This window comes from Sturnira hondurensis, unplaced genomic scaffold, assembly GCF_014824575.4.
Source record: "Sturnira hondurensis isolate 20B ecotype Veracruz unplaced genomic scaffold, ASM1482457v3 Scaffold0009719, whole genome shotgun sequence".
Lineage (NCBI taxonomy): Eukaryota > Metazoa > Chordata > Mammalia > Chiroptera > Phyllostomidae > Sturnira > Sturnira hondurensis.
Window position 1 is genome coordinate 1025934 of NW_028082350.1, and position 18710 is coordinate 1044643.

The window sequence follows — 18710 nt, forward strand, 5'->3', positions numbered from 1 at the left end:
TGATGCCAGCAGATTAGAAGGTGGGGGTCATATATGTGTCTCTAATGTGGCAGTTTAGGCAAAAACATACTCTGCTGAACACAAAGCTGGGAGGCCATGGGTTGGGGTGTTGCCTCCCTCTGCCCCTCCTGTGAGCTTACTTGTTGGGGAAAGCTGGGCCTGACACTGATGCACTGACTGTTCTGTCGCGTGAGAATCCGTTTCCGTCTCCTCTGTCTCAGTACCACGTAGATCCTGGCATAGACGAGGACTGTCACTCCAAAGGGCAGATAGAAGGACACCACTGAAGAGTAGATGACAAAATCAGGGTTGGAGATGGAGCAGACACTGGGATCCCCTGTGAGTGAGAGAAAAGGAGGAAGCAAAGCAGTTTGCCAAATAAAAGCCTCAGTGGGGAGCACAAAATAGGGCCCCAAATCGTCTAATGCACGTGGAGCTTTGAGAAGCAGGGATTCCCGGTCCCACCTACGCCCTCATCACGTCCCAGTTCACGAGCTGCCTCATCGAGGGAGGCTTGTTTGAGTTTCTCATTCAGAAACAACTCTTTCTTCCTTTGTGCCTTATAGCCTTTTACTTTTTCCTCTTTTACTTAGCCAGCACACATGTCCTGATGGTTAAGTTGGGAGGCAGGGGATACAGTCTCAGAAACCTGTGTTGTCAGCTCACTGACAGTCCGGGCGGCATGTAATTCAGGTCAAAATAATACCATCTTACCAAAGCCAATCTCACCTTTGTGTTGCTCACAGTTCACTTAAAAGAAAATTTACCAATGATTACATGCCAGACACTGCTCTACACTGGGGCTATGAAGGTGAATGGCACTATGTCTGCCCTTGAAGGAGCTCCCAGTCTAGAAGACAGATGATCCCTTCCACATGCTGTGCTACGTGCCACAGGGAAAGGCAGGCTGGGAGACTGGGGCAAGTGTCACCGAGCAGCAGGCCAGAGGCTCTTGGGAGGGAGGCAGCCCCCAGGAAGGACTGTTGAATGCACTGATTGGGAGAAACCTTTTTTGCTGAGAATGCCAGGTGTCCGTTTTGAATCCGTGCTATGGGGCAGATGGTGGCTGAATATGAGACAGCATTTGCTTTTTCAAGGAATTTCAGCAACAGGGGTGAGATGGGAAGAGGGCCCATATTGTTATTGTGGGAAACGTGAATTGAGGAGAATCCTTGCCTTGTTCTATGTCTTTGTCACTAGCAGATGTTGAGATCCCTTCAATGCTCAGGAGAGGGCCTGGAATTTGCCCCTCTTGTAAGAGAAATGGGAAGCAAACAAACGCCTTCCAGATGATATCCCAGGGCTTTATACACATTACCTTACCTAAACATCATGGCAACATTATGTGACACAGGCGCCATTACTAACTCTATTCTTCGATGAGCAGAGTAAGGCTCAGAGGGGTTTAATAAGTGGCCCAGCATCAAACAAACTGCCCCCCAAACCAGTGTTTTTTTCCTGAGATTTTGACTTTCTACCTCCCCCTATTAGTGGGACCCGGCACATTTACACTTTGTTCAGCACTGTCAGCAACAGCTGTTGGTACACCTGGCTGATCTTCAAAAAAGTTAGGGATTCTCCAAACCAAAATATGGTGTGAGCTGGTGGGGTAAGGGCAGCCACCGCGTGGACCCCTCATTCTGCTTCCTGGTCTTCTGAGGTGGTAGAGGCCAGGCAGCCCGAGGTATGAGCCCCAAGGATGCCATTTATTAACGATGTGATCTTGGGCAGATTATTTAACTATGCAAATTATTTTAACTATAAAAAAAAGAACAAAAATGTTGTGTCCTACAGTAGAAATGAGAATAAATGGCAGCCATTATTATTATTTACTCTTTACTGTTATTATTTAATTTTTACCACCTCTGAGCTTTTTAAACTTAAAAGGGATGGTGTCATTTGCAAGGGAAATTTGGAGAGAGACTTACAGGGAACAATACTTGTGGGGGAAGGAAGGGAGCAACAGCTCAGAATTAGAACAAAGAGACGTGTGCTCAGTGCTCAGTGCGGTGTTTTAGTGACAGCACTGCTGCCAGAATCCTTATGAGCTACTCCCAAATGCTCCGATTCTCTCTGGTGGGGAGCGGGCGGCATGTAATTCACGTCAAAATAATACCATCTTACCAAAGCCAATGTCCACATTCTTTAGGAAATGGCTCATAAAACTTCGAGCGGTGGCCACCAAATTGGCATCTTCTTGTCCTTGAGGGGGACAGGGTTAGAGGAAGGAATAGAGTGGCAGGGGGCAGTCTTGCTGAACCTTTAAGAAGCAATGTTGGTGGTGGTCAGCCCTTCCCCTGAAACCAGCTCCCTTGTCATCGGCAGCTGACCATGATTTAAATGTCTCCTATAATGAGACATAGCTCAGCACATTTTGCTAGTGAGAAGTGGGTCACACAGGGGTGGCATAACTGTGTCCCCACTCTTCATCTTGTTGCCAACCTCAGTGTGCCAGATTTGTACCTCCAGATACACCTTCTACCCTTCTGTATCCTCCTCTGGGTTCTGGGAGGCCGACCTCTAAATTCTATATATTAACTACCACTTAAAATGCATACACACAAACATTCATGTGTGTGCCTGTGTGCGTGCCCATGTGCATGCACTTGTTTCAAGCATTATCTTTGAGGAATATTAGTGTTGGCATCTAGGGATGGGATGGAGGAGTTAGTGTTTAGGGAAGAAGGGAAAGATATATTTAAATATTTGTATGTATCTCATTACACCTTATGCTTTATCATGTGCAAATATTTATTTTCCCAGTAAGAATGTTGAAAGCACATGTGTGAGAAGCAGAGAGTGAAGAGAGAGCACACAGTGACTTCAAGTTTGCTGATCAATGAAGGCCCTCATTCATAATCATGGAGCCTACATTGTCATCTCATCCTTCTGCCCCTATTTAAGAAACTGCTTGTGCCCTTAGACCAAGTTTTGCAGCCTCTTCTAGAACCCTGTGAGGACTGTCAGGAGGTAGAGTGACATAGGAGGCAAGTGGCCAGTGAGTGGGGCCCTGCTCCAGTCCCTCACAGGTCTGAGCTGGGTATATGTCCTATTTGCAGGGCAGAGTGAAGCCCTACACACCAACAATTCTGGAAGCTTCTTTCTGCTGAGTCCTGAAGAGGTAAGGGCAGGGATGTCCCCACAGGATCTGAGGCTCCTCCAGGAGATGAGGTACCTCATCTTAATTATTTCACTGAACAGTACTGTGCTGTCAGCACAGTTATTGAATGAATACACGGATGATGAATAAATGAGCAAAGTAGACAAATGAGCATTTTACATAAACACATACACAGTCATTGATGGGAGGATAATGGGGAAGGCTAAGGGGTTACTCTTCATTCTTGAAGACTGAGATGTTTATCCCAACTAATCTCCATAATTAAGGAGGAAACGATGATGACGAGGTCTCATCCACTTACTCATTCAACACAATTTTGTGGAGCACCTACTGTTGGGAACAACCTTGCCTGGTTTCAGAAGCTGTAACCTCCCATGGCTAAGACTGAGTGAGAGGCCTTGGGACCATAAGCCACTGAGGAGACAAAGTTTATCTCCCTGGCAGGGGCACCACCTCAGCTCCCTTTATGTCACCCTGCTTGGCCTCGAGCCTGACTGGTTAGCCAAAGACAGGTAAGATTCCTCAAGGGAGGGACAACCTAAGACAGGCACAGTTACAAAGGAGCCCCCAGGGAAGAACTTGGGGGTTATAGAAAAAGGGGGTGAAGGAACCTTGCCCCTTGGCTTTGACATAGCCTGAGTCCCCATTCTGTCTGCAAGAAGTCTCCTAATCTCTTAGCTGCCTTACTTCCCCTGCCTGACTTAAGCCTGAAACAATGACAGAGAGTGGTGCAGCCCTGTGCTGGAAGGGGTGGGTTCCCTAGGGCAATCAGGCCTAAAAAAGAATGCATAAAATCCTGTGAAAACTGCTTTGCTAAGAATGCTCTCAATTTTCTGATAAGGGTCTGAGCAGGAAATGAGTTTGTTCCTCAAAGTTGGGGGCTTTTAACTATCTGGCCCTGGCTCAGAATAAGCCCTCAGACTTCTTTCAATGTCATCTATTGTTTAATCATTTCTTCCTGACAATGACTGATGAGATTTAGGTATACACCCTGTATTCCTATGTAAATTAAACCCAGTAAAAGCCCACTGAAGAACAGGTTCCAGGCCCTTCTCCTTTGAGAGATTGGCCAATTTTCTTCCCCAAGCAAATTGTGTCTTGGTAGACTTATTCTCATCCATGGCAGCCATGGGGAGCCCTGTGGGGCAGAGCCCTCCCCCCATCAACCTACTATGTTCAAGGTACTGTGCAGGATTATAAATACACTCAATAGCTCTGCTAAGGAGTCTAAGAGGCTTTCATGGGCTAGCCTGGCTACTTGAGTCCCACAGAGACATGAACAGCAAGGCCAGAAGCAGGTTGACTTGAGAGATAATAAACTTCAAGCTCATCAAAAGTTTTGTCCTCAACTTCTTTGCAAAGACAGGAGATCCTGATGAATCTGATTTTAGGATGATCCTACTATTCTTTTAACTTCATACTTCTAAAGTAATCCCTTCCATTCTCCCACCCCCCAGACCCAGTGTTCTGAAAGCCAGGTGAGGTGTTCTATTGCTAAAATCACATAAATAGCACTCCTCCATTTCTTAGTTTCAGAGGAATATTAAGGCAGCTGATAGAATTTTCTTGCATTAGGTTTTCTTCCCTTGAAGATTTCTTACACCTTGTTACTAGCTATTGCTTATTCACTCTAGATTTTTTTGTATAACACAATAGTTCTCTGATTTGGCAAAAGTGTAAATACTAGTTATTTTTCTTATCTGTGAAGTGAGAGGAATGAGCTGCTCATTCGGGGATCTTTAGGGCTTCCTCTAGCACCAACACTTCGTGCTCTTCCACTGCTGTTAGGGGCTGTTGATAGTGTAGCATTTGGCTAGAACTATGGGCCTCTGCTGGGAGCTGGGGTGACGTTGGTCAGCCAGGTGCCACAGCCGTGGAACGCTCCATGACCCAAGACCTTGCATTAGGTGTGCATGCAGAAATACATACTGACCTTTCCTAGGTCAATAAGCGCAACTCCAAGTTAAAAGAAACTGAAGTTCAATGCTTTGCTACCTTCTGTTCTCTGACAATGCACAGTCCCATGTGGCAGCCCATTCTATAAAAAAGAACTCTGTCAGAATGTTTTTTTGTGTTGCATGTCTAAGTAAAAGTTTGCCCACTTCCAACATCAGGTGTTATTGGCAGAATCCTGCCCTTTTTTCCTCTGCTTTTCACAGAAAAATTGGAAAAAGGTCTGAGAGAAGTCATTTATATTGGGCTTCTGAATGAACTTGGGAATTTCCTTATAGAAGAAAGAGGTGTTGAAGGCATCCACATCTATCAAGATAGTGACACTGTACAATGAAGGTCAGATTGAGATATGGAAGAAAGGACACTGGGCCTCCCTGCCTTGAGTTCTGCTAATTCCTGAACTGACTTCTTGGACAAGACCACTGATCTCCTCCGTGACCACCAGCAGAACTACACTGGATTGTCCTTGGAGTATGTGCATAGTTACATTTTGTGCCACAGAAACCTTTCCTAATGCATAACAACAACAACAACATCAATAACATTAGCTCATGTCTCCTGGTCTTTTCTGATGCACCTGACATTTTGACACAATATGTGAATCAGTGGAGGGCTCAGACAGTCTTATTAGTAGACTTCAAGGTGAGACAGGAGATTGCAAGAGAACTGAGAGTGTACATGTGAAGTCACAGGCCTTCTTTGCCTTCTCAACTCTGTATTTGAAATCTTTTTAGAGAGATTTCTCTGAGTTTTGTTTCTGGAACAATAATGATCTCACTGGTGGCAACAGCACTGCAATTAGCTCATCATTCTCCTTCATTTTTGATGCTGACATTAACTGGGAATTCAAATGTCAGATTTTGAGACTGTTTTAACTCTTATCAGGGTGTGTGTGTGTGTGTGTGTGTGTGATTGAGTAAGACCCCACTGCCAGCCTTTAAGAATAAGAAAGAGGAACCACCCAGTCCTGCAAATGTTGGCAGAATTGGCTTCTGGCCCAGGGTGAAGCAATGCCTTAGTCTAGCAGTGATAATGAGTGCCCCATACTACAAACTTAAAATGCATTTTTGTATAGAAACAAGGATATAGAAGGTGGCTTAGTTATCAGACTTACCCAAAAATCATTCTTAACACTCATCAGAACTGGTATTTTAGTGCCAATCAGTCTCTAGCCGTGTTGGGGAATGTCTCCTTGGGAATGTGTGTACACTTACTTGTGTGTACAAATGTCATTCAACGAGACTTCTGGCCAAGATGGAGGTGTAGGTGGAAACACTGTGCCTCCTCACACAACAAAGTTTAAAGACAACAAAGTTTTAGTAACATAAATGCAACCAAAACACAGAAAATTGAACTGTATGGAAGTCTGACAACAACAAATCATTCAGCTAGACTGGTAAGAGGGGTGAAGTCAGTGGCTGGCAGAGCAGGGTCAGGCAGGAAAAATTGGCCAGACCAACCCAGGCACGCAGGCAGCAGTTGGTGGATCCCAGCCACAAGGTGGCAACTGGCGGACCCAGTGGGGGTGTAAGGCGGCCGGCTGACCAGGGTCACACATTTGCGTGTGCAGATATGTGTGAAGGAACAAGCAGTGAAGGAGTGAGCAGTGAGATAGACCATGCAGGATAGGGCCCCAGCAAAGGTAATTAAAGTCTACAAGCACCACCTGAAAAAACTTTCGGAGTCCAGGTGTTGGGAGAAGCTCCCAGGCTCACAGAAGTTTGTTGGAGAGACCCACAGGGTCCTGGAGGGTGCACAGGCCCACACACCTGGGAGCTGGCACCAGGGGGGGCCAGGTTTGCTTGTGGGAAGCAGCAGATGACACTGAAATCTAAGAGAGAGTGGGACAAATGCCATTGCCCCTCTCTGACCCCGCCCCCACATACAGCGTCACAATCCAGCAACTGGGTCCCCCCACCCTGGTGAACACCTAAGTCTCTGCCCCTCATACATAACAGGCGTGAACAGACCAAAACGTAATGGCTCAAGAACAGCTCAAAGCCCCAGAACCAATAATTCTAAGCGACCAAGGGATAGCCAACCTATCAGATGCACAGTTCAAAATACTGGTGATCAGGATGCTCACAGAACTGGTTGATTTTAGTCACAAATTAGAGGAACAAATGAAAGCTAAACTAAGTGAAATGAAGGAAAATGCACAGGAAGACAATAGTGATGGAAAGAAAACTGGGACTCAAATCAATGGAATGGACCAGAAGGAAGAACGAAACATCCAACCAGAAAGGAATGAAGAAATGAGAATTCAAAAAAATGAGGAGAGGTTTAGGAACCTCCAGGACATCTTTAAACGTTCCAACATCCAAATTATAAGGGTACCAGAAGGGGAAGAGGAACAGCAACAAGTGGAAAACTTATTTGATCAAATAATAAAGGAGAACTTCCCCAATCTGGCAAAAGCAATAGATTTCCAGGAAATCCAGGAAGCTCAGAGAGTCCCAAAAAAGTTGGACCCAAGAACACACCTAGGCACATCATAATTACATTAGCCAAGATTAAAATGAAGGAGAGAATCCTAGAAGCAAGAGATAAGGGGATAGTCACCTACAAAGGACTTCCCATCAGACTGTCAGCGCATTTCTCAAAAGAGGCCTTACAGGCAAGAAGGGGCTGGAAAGAAGTATTCCAAGTCATGAAATCCAAAGACCTACAACCAAGATTGCTCTGTCTAGCAAAGCTTTCATTTAGAATGGAAGGACAGATAAAGTGCTTCTCAGATAAGGTCAAGTTCAAGAATTATTATTACCAAGTTCAATTATTATTACCAAGTTCAAGTTCATTATTACCAAGCCCTTATTACATGAAATGTTAAAGGGACTTATCTAAAAAAAATAAGATTAAAAATATGAACAGTGAAAGGACAGCAAACTCACAGTTATTAACAGCCACACCTAAAACAAAAGCAAACTAAGAGGACAGCTAGATCAGGAGTGGAACCATAGAAATGGGTATCACATGGAGGGTTAGCAACAGGGGAGTGGGAGGAGGAGAAGGGGGAGAAGGTACAGAGAATAAGTAGCATAGACAGTAGGTAGAAAATAGACAGTGGGGAGGGCAGGAATACTATGGGAAATGTAGAATCTAAAGAACTTGTGACACATGGACATAAACTAAAGGGGGGGATGTGGGGGGAGGGGGTGTGCAGGGTGGAGGGGAATGAAGGGGGAGATAGGACCACTGTAATGGCATAATCAATAAAATATATTTTAAAAAATAAAATTAAATACAAAGAATAAAATAAATGTCACTCGATGAAAACAACAAAGTAACTCATGGTAAAGAGTAATGCAAAGATGACAATAACATTGTATTTTAGGAACACCAGGCAAGTATTTGTTGGATAACTTGGTTACTTAGCCTTTAATGTGGCAGATAAACAAGCCCGACCTTGAACAGGCAGTATGTACTGACATGTCTGTGTATGTTATTTCAATTTAATCCTCATTTAACTGTAAAAGTCTATGAAAGAGGTAGAGTGGAATTATATATATATAGGGTTAGATTCTAAAGTCAATCAATGAGTAAAAATTATGGAGTTAAAATTTCCTTTGAAAAATCCTCTGAATCACGTATAAAGATATACATGATTTGATACAGCCCTGAACAGTAATAAGCTGAGATGAACAATACATACAGCAATATGTCACACATTTTAAAGAGTTGAAAGTGCAACATGTAATTTTAGAGGTGGAGTTGTAGGGCTTATCTGCAGGAAGTCATATATGAAAATAAATGCAAAAACTTTCTAACTGAATATAAGAAAGAGTCGATCAGTTCTCTCAGTAAAGACTCAGTATTTATTTCCAAAACATAACTTTTCTGTACGTGTGCTAATAGTTTCCACTCAACACATAAAATTCCTGGGGATAAAAAATGAACATGGAACAGACAAAGAGGACATTGATCCACAGAGGTGTAAATTTGGATTGGTGTTTTATGTCAAAATCCCAAATACCTTGATATGCATATTGTTCGTCCATCCATCCATCCATCCATCCATTCAATAGAAGATGTACCATGTGCCAACCAGCATAGGCAAAATTGTTATGTGTTAAAATATAAGAAATACACCCATCCATAGTTTAAGAATTTATACTAGCTCCCAAATGCTAGACATGATTCTTACCAAGCAAAAATTTAAAATGTATATCCTACTCCAGGGCTTTTATGATATGTTATTTTTCATTGTAAGTAAATTATGAAGAGTCATCTTTTCATTAGCAAGCCTCATTTGAATTATTAATATTATTTAATTTTTAACTGGTACATTTTTTCAAATGAACACAATGACATTTCTTTCAAAATAGGAATAAGCCAGATTTTGCATTAATTTGGGCAGAACTTTATCCTTGTGCTAATAATTGCTGAAGTTTGCTTTGTGTCTTATTATAATCAACAAACATCAAAGCTTTGCAGTCTATAGGTCTTCATCAGACTACAAAGTGCATTGACCAGGGGTCAGAAATTTCAGGGCTGAGTGCCACTTGCAGCCCCTCACCTGCGCTATGAGTCACATGGGTTTTGGAAGTGGGGATGTCATTGTTACCTGTGGTGTTAAAGCCAAAGAGGAGAGGGCAAGACACAGCAAAGGCCAGAACCCAGACGGCTGTAATCATGAGGGCCACCCGCCGGCAGGAGCTCTGTCCTGTGCCATGTTGGTAGTGAACTGGCATGACCACTGCAGTGTACCTGTAAGAGGAAGGGGAGAGAAAATAGACATGGTGAGAAAGGACAGGGGAGACAAGTTGAAGGAGGTTCTAGAGAAACAGTCAGGTTGATAAATGTGGCAAGAAAAAAATAATTTTGATGGAGAAAGAGAAAAAGTGAAAATAGAAGAAAGGTTGAGATAAGATAGATGAAGAACTCTTTGGGAGGGGTGATCAGAGAAAAGGAGAGAGAGTAAAAGTTAGCACAGGAACACTGGGTTGCTGGAGAGCTTCTTGCTGGGTCTTGACTGATGGCCCAGTAGGTACACGCACTGTATTCTCCACTCTGCACCCTGAAGACTCTGGGTGTGGGTGTGTGCCTTTTTTTTTCTCCCACAGTTCTTTAGATAATGATAAAACTGTGTCCACACAGGTGTTTACATCTGCTTTTATTCTAATATAAATTCTAACTCTCATAGTGACAACCATTCCAAATAGCAGAGATATTGAAAATAGAGATAAATAATATCCAACGAAGTAAAATTTAGTTTTCATGCTAACTTAGTCTGTTCAGGCTGCTAAATCACAAATACCACAGCCTGGGTGGCTTAAACAACAAACATTTATTTGTTACAGTTCAGAAGGCTGGGAAGCCCAAGATTAAGGCACCAGCAGATTTGGTGTCTGGCAAAGGTCCACTTCCTGGTTCACGGACAGTCGTCTTCTCACCATATCCTCCCATGGTGGAAAGGGTGAGGGAGCTCCATGAGGTCTCTTTTATAGGAGCACTAATATCATTTATGAAGTCTGTACCTCATGACCTAATCACAACTCAACAATCCCACCTTCTAATACTATCACTTTGGGGGTTAGTATTTCAAAGTATGAATTTGTGGGGGACACAAACTTTCAGTCTACAGCACATGCTTTCGCATGGTAAAAGCATAGTTCCTTATTCTTGTTGGACATTATTGTATTTTTTAAAATTTACTTTTAGAGAGAGGATACAGAAGAGAGAAAAAGGGAGAGAAACATCGATTGGTTGCCTCTCAAACACCCCCGGTTGGGGGTGCAATCCAGGCATGTGCCCTAACTGGGAATTGAACCAGCGACCTTTTGGTTTGCAGGTGGGCAGTCAATCCACTGAACCACACCAGCCAGGAGACATTGCTGTATTTTCTGTGGTAATTCCTCACACACACTTCTTGTTGAACTTACTACCTAAACATTTGCCTTATAGTCATCTCAAACTCAAGCTATCTGAAATATATTTGCCTATGTCCCCACATTCCTTAATCTGGTCACACCTCCTGACATTCTTCAAGACATCTACACCCACTACCCAGGCCTTTTGACTCTCCCTCGGCCTTTCCATATAATTTTCTCACTCATTCACTTAACCTTTCATTCAATATTTGTTGAGTCCCTACTGTATGCCAGGCCTTATTCTGGAAACACAGAGATGGGCAAGTGGGACATTGTCCCTGCCCTTATGGAACTTGGAACTGGACCAAAAAATGTTAATATAAAGTAAAGAATATCATAAATGAGATAAGCTACGTGATATGTTTGAGGATGATGGAGGTTGTTAAGGAGGAGTAAGCCAAGGCTAGGCAGGGAAAGGAGAGGAGTACAAGGGGCCCAGCCATGAGAAAAGGTAGAAGAACATTTTAGATGGACAGACAACACATCCTGCAGATTCCCCCATTCTGATGTCCCATAGAATCCCCTCCTTTTGGATGCAGCCCAAACATCTGAATCTGGTATAATGTTGTTCCTGTGATTAGATTACTAATCAAGAGAAAGTAATCAAAAGGGAGATTATCCTCAGTGGGCCTGACCTGATCAGGTAATTCCTTAAAAAGGACTGGGCCCTTAATTCAGCTCAAGAAGCACCAGAATTTACCCTGCTGACTGTGAAGGAGCAAACTGTCATGTTTTGGAAAAAGTCATTTGGCAGGAAAGGGCAAGAGGCCTATGGAAGCTGAGAACAGCTCTTGATTGACAACCACCAAGAAAATGGAGACCTCAGAGCTACAGCGGCAAGGAAGCGGAATTCTACTGACACCCTGAATGAGTTGGGAAGGGGACCACAAACTCCAGATGAGAACACAGCCCTGCTTACACCCTGTTTTCAGCCTTGTGAGACTCTAAGCAGAGAACCTACCTGCTGCACTACGCATAGACTTCTGACCTACAGAAACTGTTAGATTAAAATATAGCTATAGTTTAAGATATTACATTTGTGGTAATTTGTTCCACAGCAACAGAGGAGGCTACTGTCTGCTCAGTCTGCTGTCCCTTCTCCTTCCCTGGGTAGCCCCTTCTTGACCTCCTTTAATGCCAGATCAGCTCTCAAACAACTTTCCCAGTCCTCTCCATTTTATAGAGACCTGTAACTCTGAACACATAAACCTCCTATGCCAATCAATCACGTTACTATTCTGCCTACAGTTGTCTTGCATTATTATTGAACTTGCCTCATGGATGGAGGTAGTCCCCATATGATTAAGTTACTTGATGGCTCAAATCATCTTTTAGACTTGGTATTCCCCATAGGTCCTTGCACAAAGCAAATGGTAAGAAGCTCTTAATTGACTGGTTGCTTCATGGATCCTGAAGGCCTCCTTCCCTATAAGAGAACAATTCTTATCTTAGCCAGGCCCAAGGGATCTGACATATATTACTGGACCTACCTATGCTCATTTTGTCTTTGTGTTCTCAGCATCCAGGGAACCTGGAGACCAGATTCAGACAGGAGATACACAGAGAGGTTAAACAGGGGCCTTCTTAACACCTTTGTGCACCTCAAGGCTTGGGGCTGAGGAGGGGAAGGACAGACCCCGGGCTGGAGGGACTGGGACAGTGCTCCTCCTGTATGCTCCTCCTGTATGTATCAGCCCTGCCCGAATCATCTGCTTCTTGTGCATCTAGCGTTAGAGTTCATGTGTGAACATTTGTAACCCTCCAGAAGCAGCTTGAGAGTCAGCTCTGAGGGCTGAGACAGTGGCAGACTCTGCAGAACTTACCTTGGTACCACAACGTGTGACAGAGGTGGCTTCTTTCTCAAGAAGCAGTGATAGAGGCCCTTAATTAATAAGGCAAGATTAAGATCCAATCACTAACCCTGAGGGAGGCCTGTGACAGCCCAGTTCCCTTCTCCTGACATACATACACTGCAAATCTTCTCTCGAGTTCCTAATTTGGCGATGAAGGAACAGAGCAAGTAGAACCTACAGTTCTTCCAGGCTACTAATCTATTTATTTAAAATTAATTTTATTGATTATGCTATTACAGTTGTCTCAATTTTTCCACCTTTGCCACCCCTCTGCCTGGTACTCTCTTCCCTCCAGCAATTTCCTCCCATAGTTCATGTCCATGGGTCATGCATCTAAGTTCTCTGGCTATTCCATTTCCTGTTCTTAACCGCACCCCGTCTACTTTGTAACTACCAATTATGCTTCTTATTCCTTGTACCTTTTCCCCCATTCTTCCTTCCCCATCCCAGCTGATAACCCTCCAAAGGATCTCCATATTTATGATTCTGTACCTCTTCTGGTTGTTTATTTAGTTTGTTTCTTTAGATTCAGTTCTTGATAGTTGTGAATTTGTTGCCATTTTATTTTATCTTCATTTTTAAATATTTTATTTATTTATATTTTAGAGAGAGGGGAAGGGAAGGAGAAAGAGAGGGAGAGAAATATCAATGTGTGGTTGCCTCTCATGTGCCTCCTACTGGGAACCTGGCCTACAACCCAGGCATGTGCCCTGACTAGGAATTGAACTGGCTACCCTTTGGTTGGCAGGCCCGTGCTGAATCCACTGAGCTACGCCAACCAGGGCCATTTATTGCCATTTTAATGTTAATAGTTTTGGTCTTCTTCTTTTTCTTAAATAAGACCCTTTAACATTTCATATAAGAATGGCTTTGTGATGATGAACTTCTTTAGTTTTACCTTGTCTGGGAAGCACTTCCTCTGTTCTCCCATTCTAAATGATAGCTTTGCTGGTCATATGTAGGTCACAGGTGGCAAACACAAGGCCCATGGGCCGAAATGTGGCCCTCCACCTCGTTTCATCCGTCCAGGCACCTTGTTTTTACCTGGTGGCAGCACTGAGCTCCTTGCTCCTAGTTGGGGAGTAGTTACATTTAGATTCAGTTACATTACATTCGGCCCTTTGAAGGTAACTGTGAGGCTGATGTGGCCATATGTGAAAATGAGTTTGACGCCCCTGATGTAGGTCCTTGCTTTTTTATCACTTTGAATATTTCTTGCTGGCCCCTTCTTGCCAGCAATGTTTCTTTTGAGAAATCAGCAGCTAGCCTTATAGAAACTCTTTTATAGGTAACTCTCTGTTTTTCTCTTACTGCTTTTAAGATTCTCTCCTTTTTTAAAAAAAAAGATTTTATTTATTTATCTTTAGAGGGGAAGGGAAGGAGAAAGGGAGAGAAATATCAATGTATGGTTGCCTCTGGTGTGTCCCCTGCTGGGAACTGGCCTGCAATCCAGGCATGTGCCCTGAATAGGAATCGAACCGCGTTTGTGTGGTTTGCAGGCCCGCGCTCAATCCACTGAGCTACACCAGCCAGGGCAGATTCTTTCCTTCTTTTATCTTTGGCATTTTAATTATGATGTGGCTTGGTATGGACCTCTATGGGTCCAAATTGTTTGGGACTCTGTGCTTCCTGGACTTGTATGTCTATTTTTTTTTGGCCAAACTAGGGAAGTTGTCTTTCATTACGTTTTAAAATAAGTTTTCAATGTTTTGCTCTTCATCTTCTCCCTCTGGCACCCCTGTGACTTGGATATTGGTATGTTTAAATTTGTCCTAGAGGTTCCTAAACCAATCATTGTTTTTCGAATCATTTTTTTCTTCCTGCTATTCTGATTGAATGCTTTTTCTTCCTTGTGTTCCAAATTGTTAATTTGATTCTCGGCTTCATCCTCTCCACTGTTTGTTGTTTGTAGATTTTTCTTTACTTCACTTAGTGTAACTTTCATTTCTTCCTTTATGTTTTTGCTATACTCAGTGAGTTCTCTGAACATCCTGATCACCAGTATTTTGAACCCTGCATCTGATAAGTTGACTATCTCCATTTCATTTATTTCTTTTTCTGGGGTTTTGTTCTGTTCTTTCATTTGGGCTATATTTCTTTTGACTCCTCACTTTGGCAGTCTCCCTGTGTTTGTTTCTGTGTATTAGGCAGAGCTGCATTGACTCTCAGTCTTAGAAAAGGCATCTGTAAATTGTGTGGGGCAGAGCCTTAGGTAATTGCCAGGGCAGGGCAACTCACTTCACCGCTTTGTGGCTCTGTGTGGAGGGAGGGCTGAGAATTCTGGTTTCTTTAGCCTCCCAACCTCCATTGGTTATTGCAGCCAAAAGTTATGGGGACTTATCTTGCTGGCGCTGGAACCCTGGGTTAAGCGGTCTGGTCTGGGGCTGGAATTGCTGGCTCATTGCTGGTGTTCCTCCCGATTTTTACCCACTATACAGGAATGTGGGACTGCCACCACTCTTCACCTTTCTGTGCCTCTGCACCTCCATCCCTCCTACTCATCTGGGTGAATGTGGCTTCTTTAAACCCTTGGTTGTAGGACTTCCGTACAGCTCAATTTTCTGACAGTTCTGGTTGTTATTTGTTCTGAGTTATAGTTATAATTCTTTCTGTAGTTGTGTGAGGAGACAAAACATGTCTACCTACACCTCCATCTTGACCAGAAGGAGAGACTCTTCCAGGCCTTTTATTCTGCTCAGGACTTTAGGCTCTGCTGGGCACTGAGCCGTGACTTCAAGTCAAATATGTCTATGTGGGTCTGGCTCTCAGCACTGATTGCTGAGGCACCTTGGAAAAGAGATTCTGCCTTGCATCCTGCAGCTGTCATAGCCAAACAGCTGTCAGGGTTGGGAAGGAACAACAGGACACACCTCCTTGTGCCCACACTTGTAGTTGGGCTCAGGCATTTCATTTACATAATGTCCTTTGATGTAAAAGCCTGACCACCCCCATACATTCAGTGGTGTGCTGTTAAATGGCTAACAATTGGCTCTCTGGGTAAAGAAAGCTTTAGTATGTACCATTTACCAATTTCCATGGTACAAATACTCCTACCATTGCCCATTTTAAAATACAGCAAAGGTTTAATAGCTGGACCAAACAATTGTTAAAATTTTGCCAATTAGCTTTCACTAGCCATCACCAGCTGGCTTCAAGCACACCACTGAGAGTTGCATGCTTTCCTAAATATGCTTTAATGTTCAGCAACTCCATGCAGGCTCCTGTTAACCTAATAAACCAGCAAGTGTAGGGAACACTGGCTTCATTTCACAAAGCTGGAATCAGAGACATAGAGAGGTCACATGATGAACTTGAGGTCCCACAACTGGTTGCGGCAGAGCCAGGGCTTCCATCTCTGGGGCCACCACCTCTCCTGGGTGCCCACTCCCTCTCAAGGGCATGGACAAGTCTCCGAGGCCTTGTAGAGACATGGGCTTCCTCAGGAAAGGTGGCTTGTACCTTGAGAGTCCTGTGGATATCCAGAGCTGAATTTCCCCAATTAATTGGATTCCATTACTTGCCTGGGAGGATCTTTTAAAATACATATTCTCAGGCCACATCCCTGGATATTTTGATTAAGTTTTCTGGAGTTAACCCCCCAAATGTGTATTTTTAACAAGTGAATGAATCTTAAGATTAGACAAGTTTGAGAAAGTCTGCATTAAGGAAAATTTCTGTGTCAAAACTACTTGTTACCTGGGTAAGGAGGGAGAGATGAGATTACATTTGCCACTGTTACATTACATTTTTTTCTAATTATTTTTTAAACACGAGTAAGCACTTAGAATTAACGAGACCCTCAAATTCGCCTCCAGGTTTTTTCCCACGGGGACTGAGACATAGAGGTTGTTCCGGAATTAGCCATCGGAGGGCACCATAATGCAGCAAGAACTCCGCCAGCTCCGCCTGGGTGAGGAGTTCACTGCGTACTTGGGGGTTCTCTGGGCCCTGTGGGAGGCAGGGAGGCAAAACTTAGCCCCCTGGTTCCTAGAGCACCATGGGGACTCCACTTCCCACCCAGTTAGGCCGTGCCACCTCTTATATTCCAAATTAATCTCAGATGTCAGACTACAGGCAAGGGCAGGGCTGGGCATGGATGTGAGAGCAGGAAGAGAGCCCAGGACTGCTCCCACTCAGGGCCGCCTCTGGACACGTAGGCCACTGCGCTCAACACAGGGTTCCGAGATCTAGCTTACCTGTGGGTTACAGCGAGGAGAGCAGCCCACGCAGCTCCCTCTCCAGGCCCTCTCCCCTTGTGTTTGAGCTTCTAGCTCTCTGAACTCTTTCTAGCGTGGCCTGAACAGGGACAGTGTGCAAGGTGGTTAAGTCCGTGGACACTGGAAACAGATTGACTAAAATCCAAGTTCCAGTTCTTCCATTAACTGTGTGGCCATGCGCCTGAGATTTGGCTTCTCTTAAAACTCATCTTCCTCATCAATACAATGGGGATAATGATTCAGCTTTATAGGACTTTTACGAATAGTGGATGCGAGTATCTCCGTGAAGGTTTTTGTTTGCTTAGTTGTTTAGCACAACGTCTGGTACATATTAAATATTTTTTTAAAAACAGTATTATTGTTGTTATTATTGTGCTAGCCCAAGGGATCTCTGATTGTTCGTGTCAGTGAATTTATGGGTGTCTGCCCCTTATTCCTGATTACAAGAGGACATTTAATTTGTTTATCAAGCAGGTGTATAATAGCACTGTCTATGCGCCAGGCAACTGTATGAAGTGTTTTACGGGTGTGACTCATTTAATCCTCATAAGAACCCTTCTGCTATTACGCTAAACAGATAAGAAAAGAAAACGAAACCAGGCCCAGAGAGGTTAACTGGCTTGACCAAGGAAGGTGGGATTGTCACTCAGCAGGGCAGGTAGTGTGGCAGTGCGCCACTGCTGGAGGCAGTGCGCAGCGGGGAGAGAGGCTCCCTGAGTCCCTCGTCCTGCCCCTGCCGCTGCGCTGTCTGGGCGAGCTCACCTGCACAGTCTAGCCACAGCGTCTTCATTTGGAAAGTGCGGATAATACACCCGCCTGCTGGGGTGTTGTGAGGGTTATCGATAGCGAAAAGTTCTTGGTGCCTGGCATATAGTACATGCCAAATAACTGGTACCTGTTTTTATTGTTGTTGCTTTTATCATCAGGCATGTTAGGATGAGCACAGAGGTAGCCGGGGGATTTAAAGGCATAGGAACTGTGCCTTCGTTACTCCTGGGAAAGAGCACCTGTGGAGCTGGGCTGCTGGCACGGCCAGAGGCCCTTCCCGGGATACCCCCGCCCCACCTCCACCAGCGAAAGGTCCAGTCACTGGAACAGACAGAGTGCTGGCAAGGGGACTCAAAGCACTCGGGGTCTAGTCCGAGACCCGGGCGAGAAGCTGCAGGACCTCGTGCGAGCATGTGACAGGTCTGCACAAATGTGTTAAACTAGGTGCGTGTTTTGACTCTCAGTTCTGAGACCGAGGTTTGTGGGCTTGTCATCCTACTGAAGGTCTCAAGATCCTTGCAGAATTCTACCTCCACCTAAAATAAAGCCTTGTCTCAGAGTGGGAGGTGTGTGTGGGGGGAACCGATGATGAATTCTCTTGAGGAAGCTGGGGGTGGGGGAGGTGAGAGGCTGGGCTGGGTGAGAGGGTCCAAGTCTAACTCCCTCCTGGGTTTAATGAGCCCCAGAGCCCTGTGAGGACTGCTTTTCACCATCTTTTATTTCATCAGACAGGGGGCTCAATAAATCTTTAGTTCTATGGGCTCCCCTCGTGGAATTGTTGAAGAAAAAAAGCTTCTTGCAAATGATTAGAAAGCCCTTTGCAGATATAAAGTGCTTATTTAGATGCAAACTAAAACTCCAAGGTGCCTGTGACTCATCTGGTACCTATTGTGCTCCCGCGAAGGCGCAGAGGCTTGCCTGTGTGATG

The 18710-nt window shown here is 44.2% G+C and overlaps 1 protein-coding gene across 2 annotated transcripts in view; it reads right to left on the reverse strand.

Annotated features, from left to right (window-relative positions):
* Positions 1 to 18710, reverse strand: part of DRD3 (dopamine receptor D3) — a 43392-nt gene that overhangs the window by 6787 nt on the left and 17895 nt on the right. For both annotated transcript variants that reach the window (XM_037057364.1, XM_037057363.1), the window contains exons 3-4: positions 9639 to 9781; positions 141 to 337 (exon numbers count right to left, since the gene is read on the reverse strand). In XM_037057364.1, coding sequence (XP_036913259.1) covers positions 141 to 337; positions 9639 to 9781 — 340 coding nt within the window. The remainder of the gene's footprint in view (positions 1 to 140; positions 338 to 9638; positions 9782 to 18710) is intronic.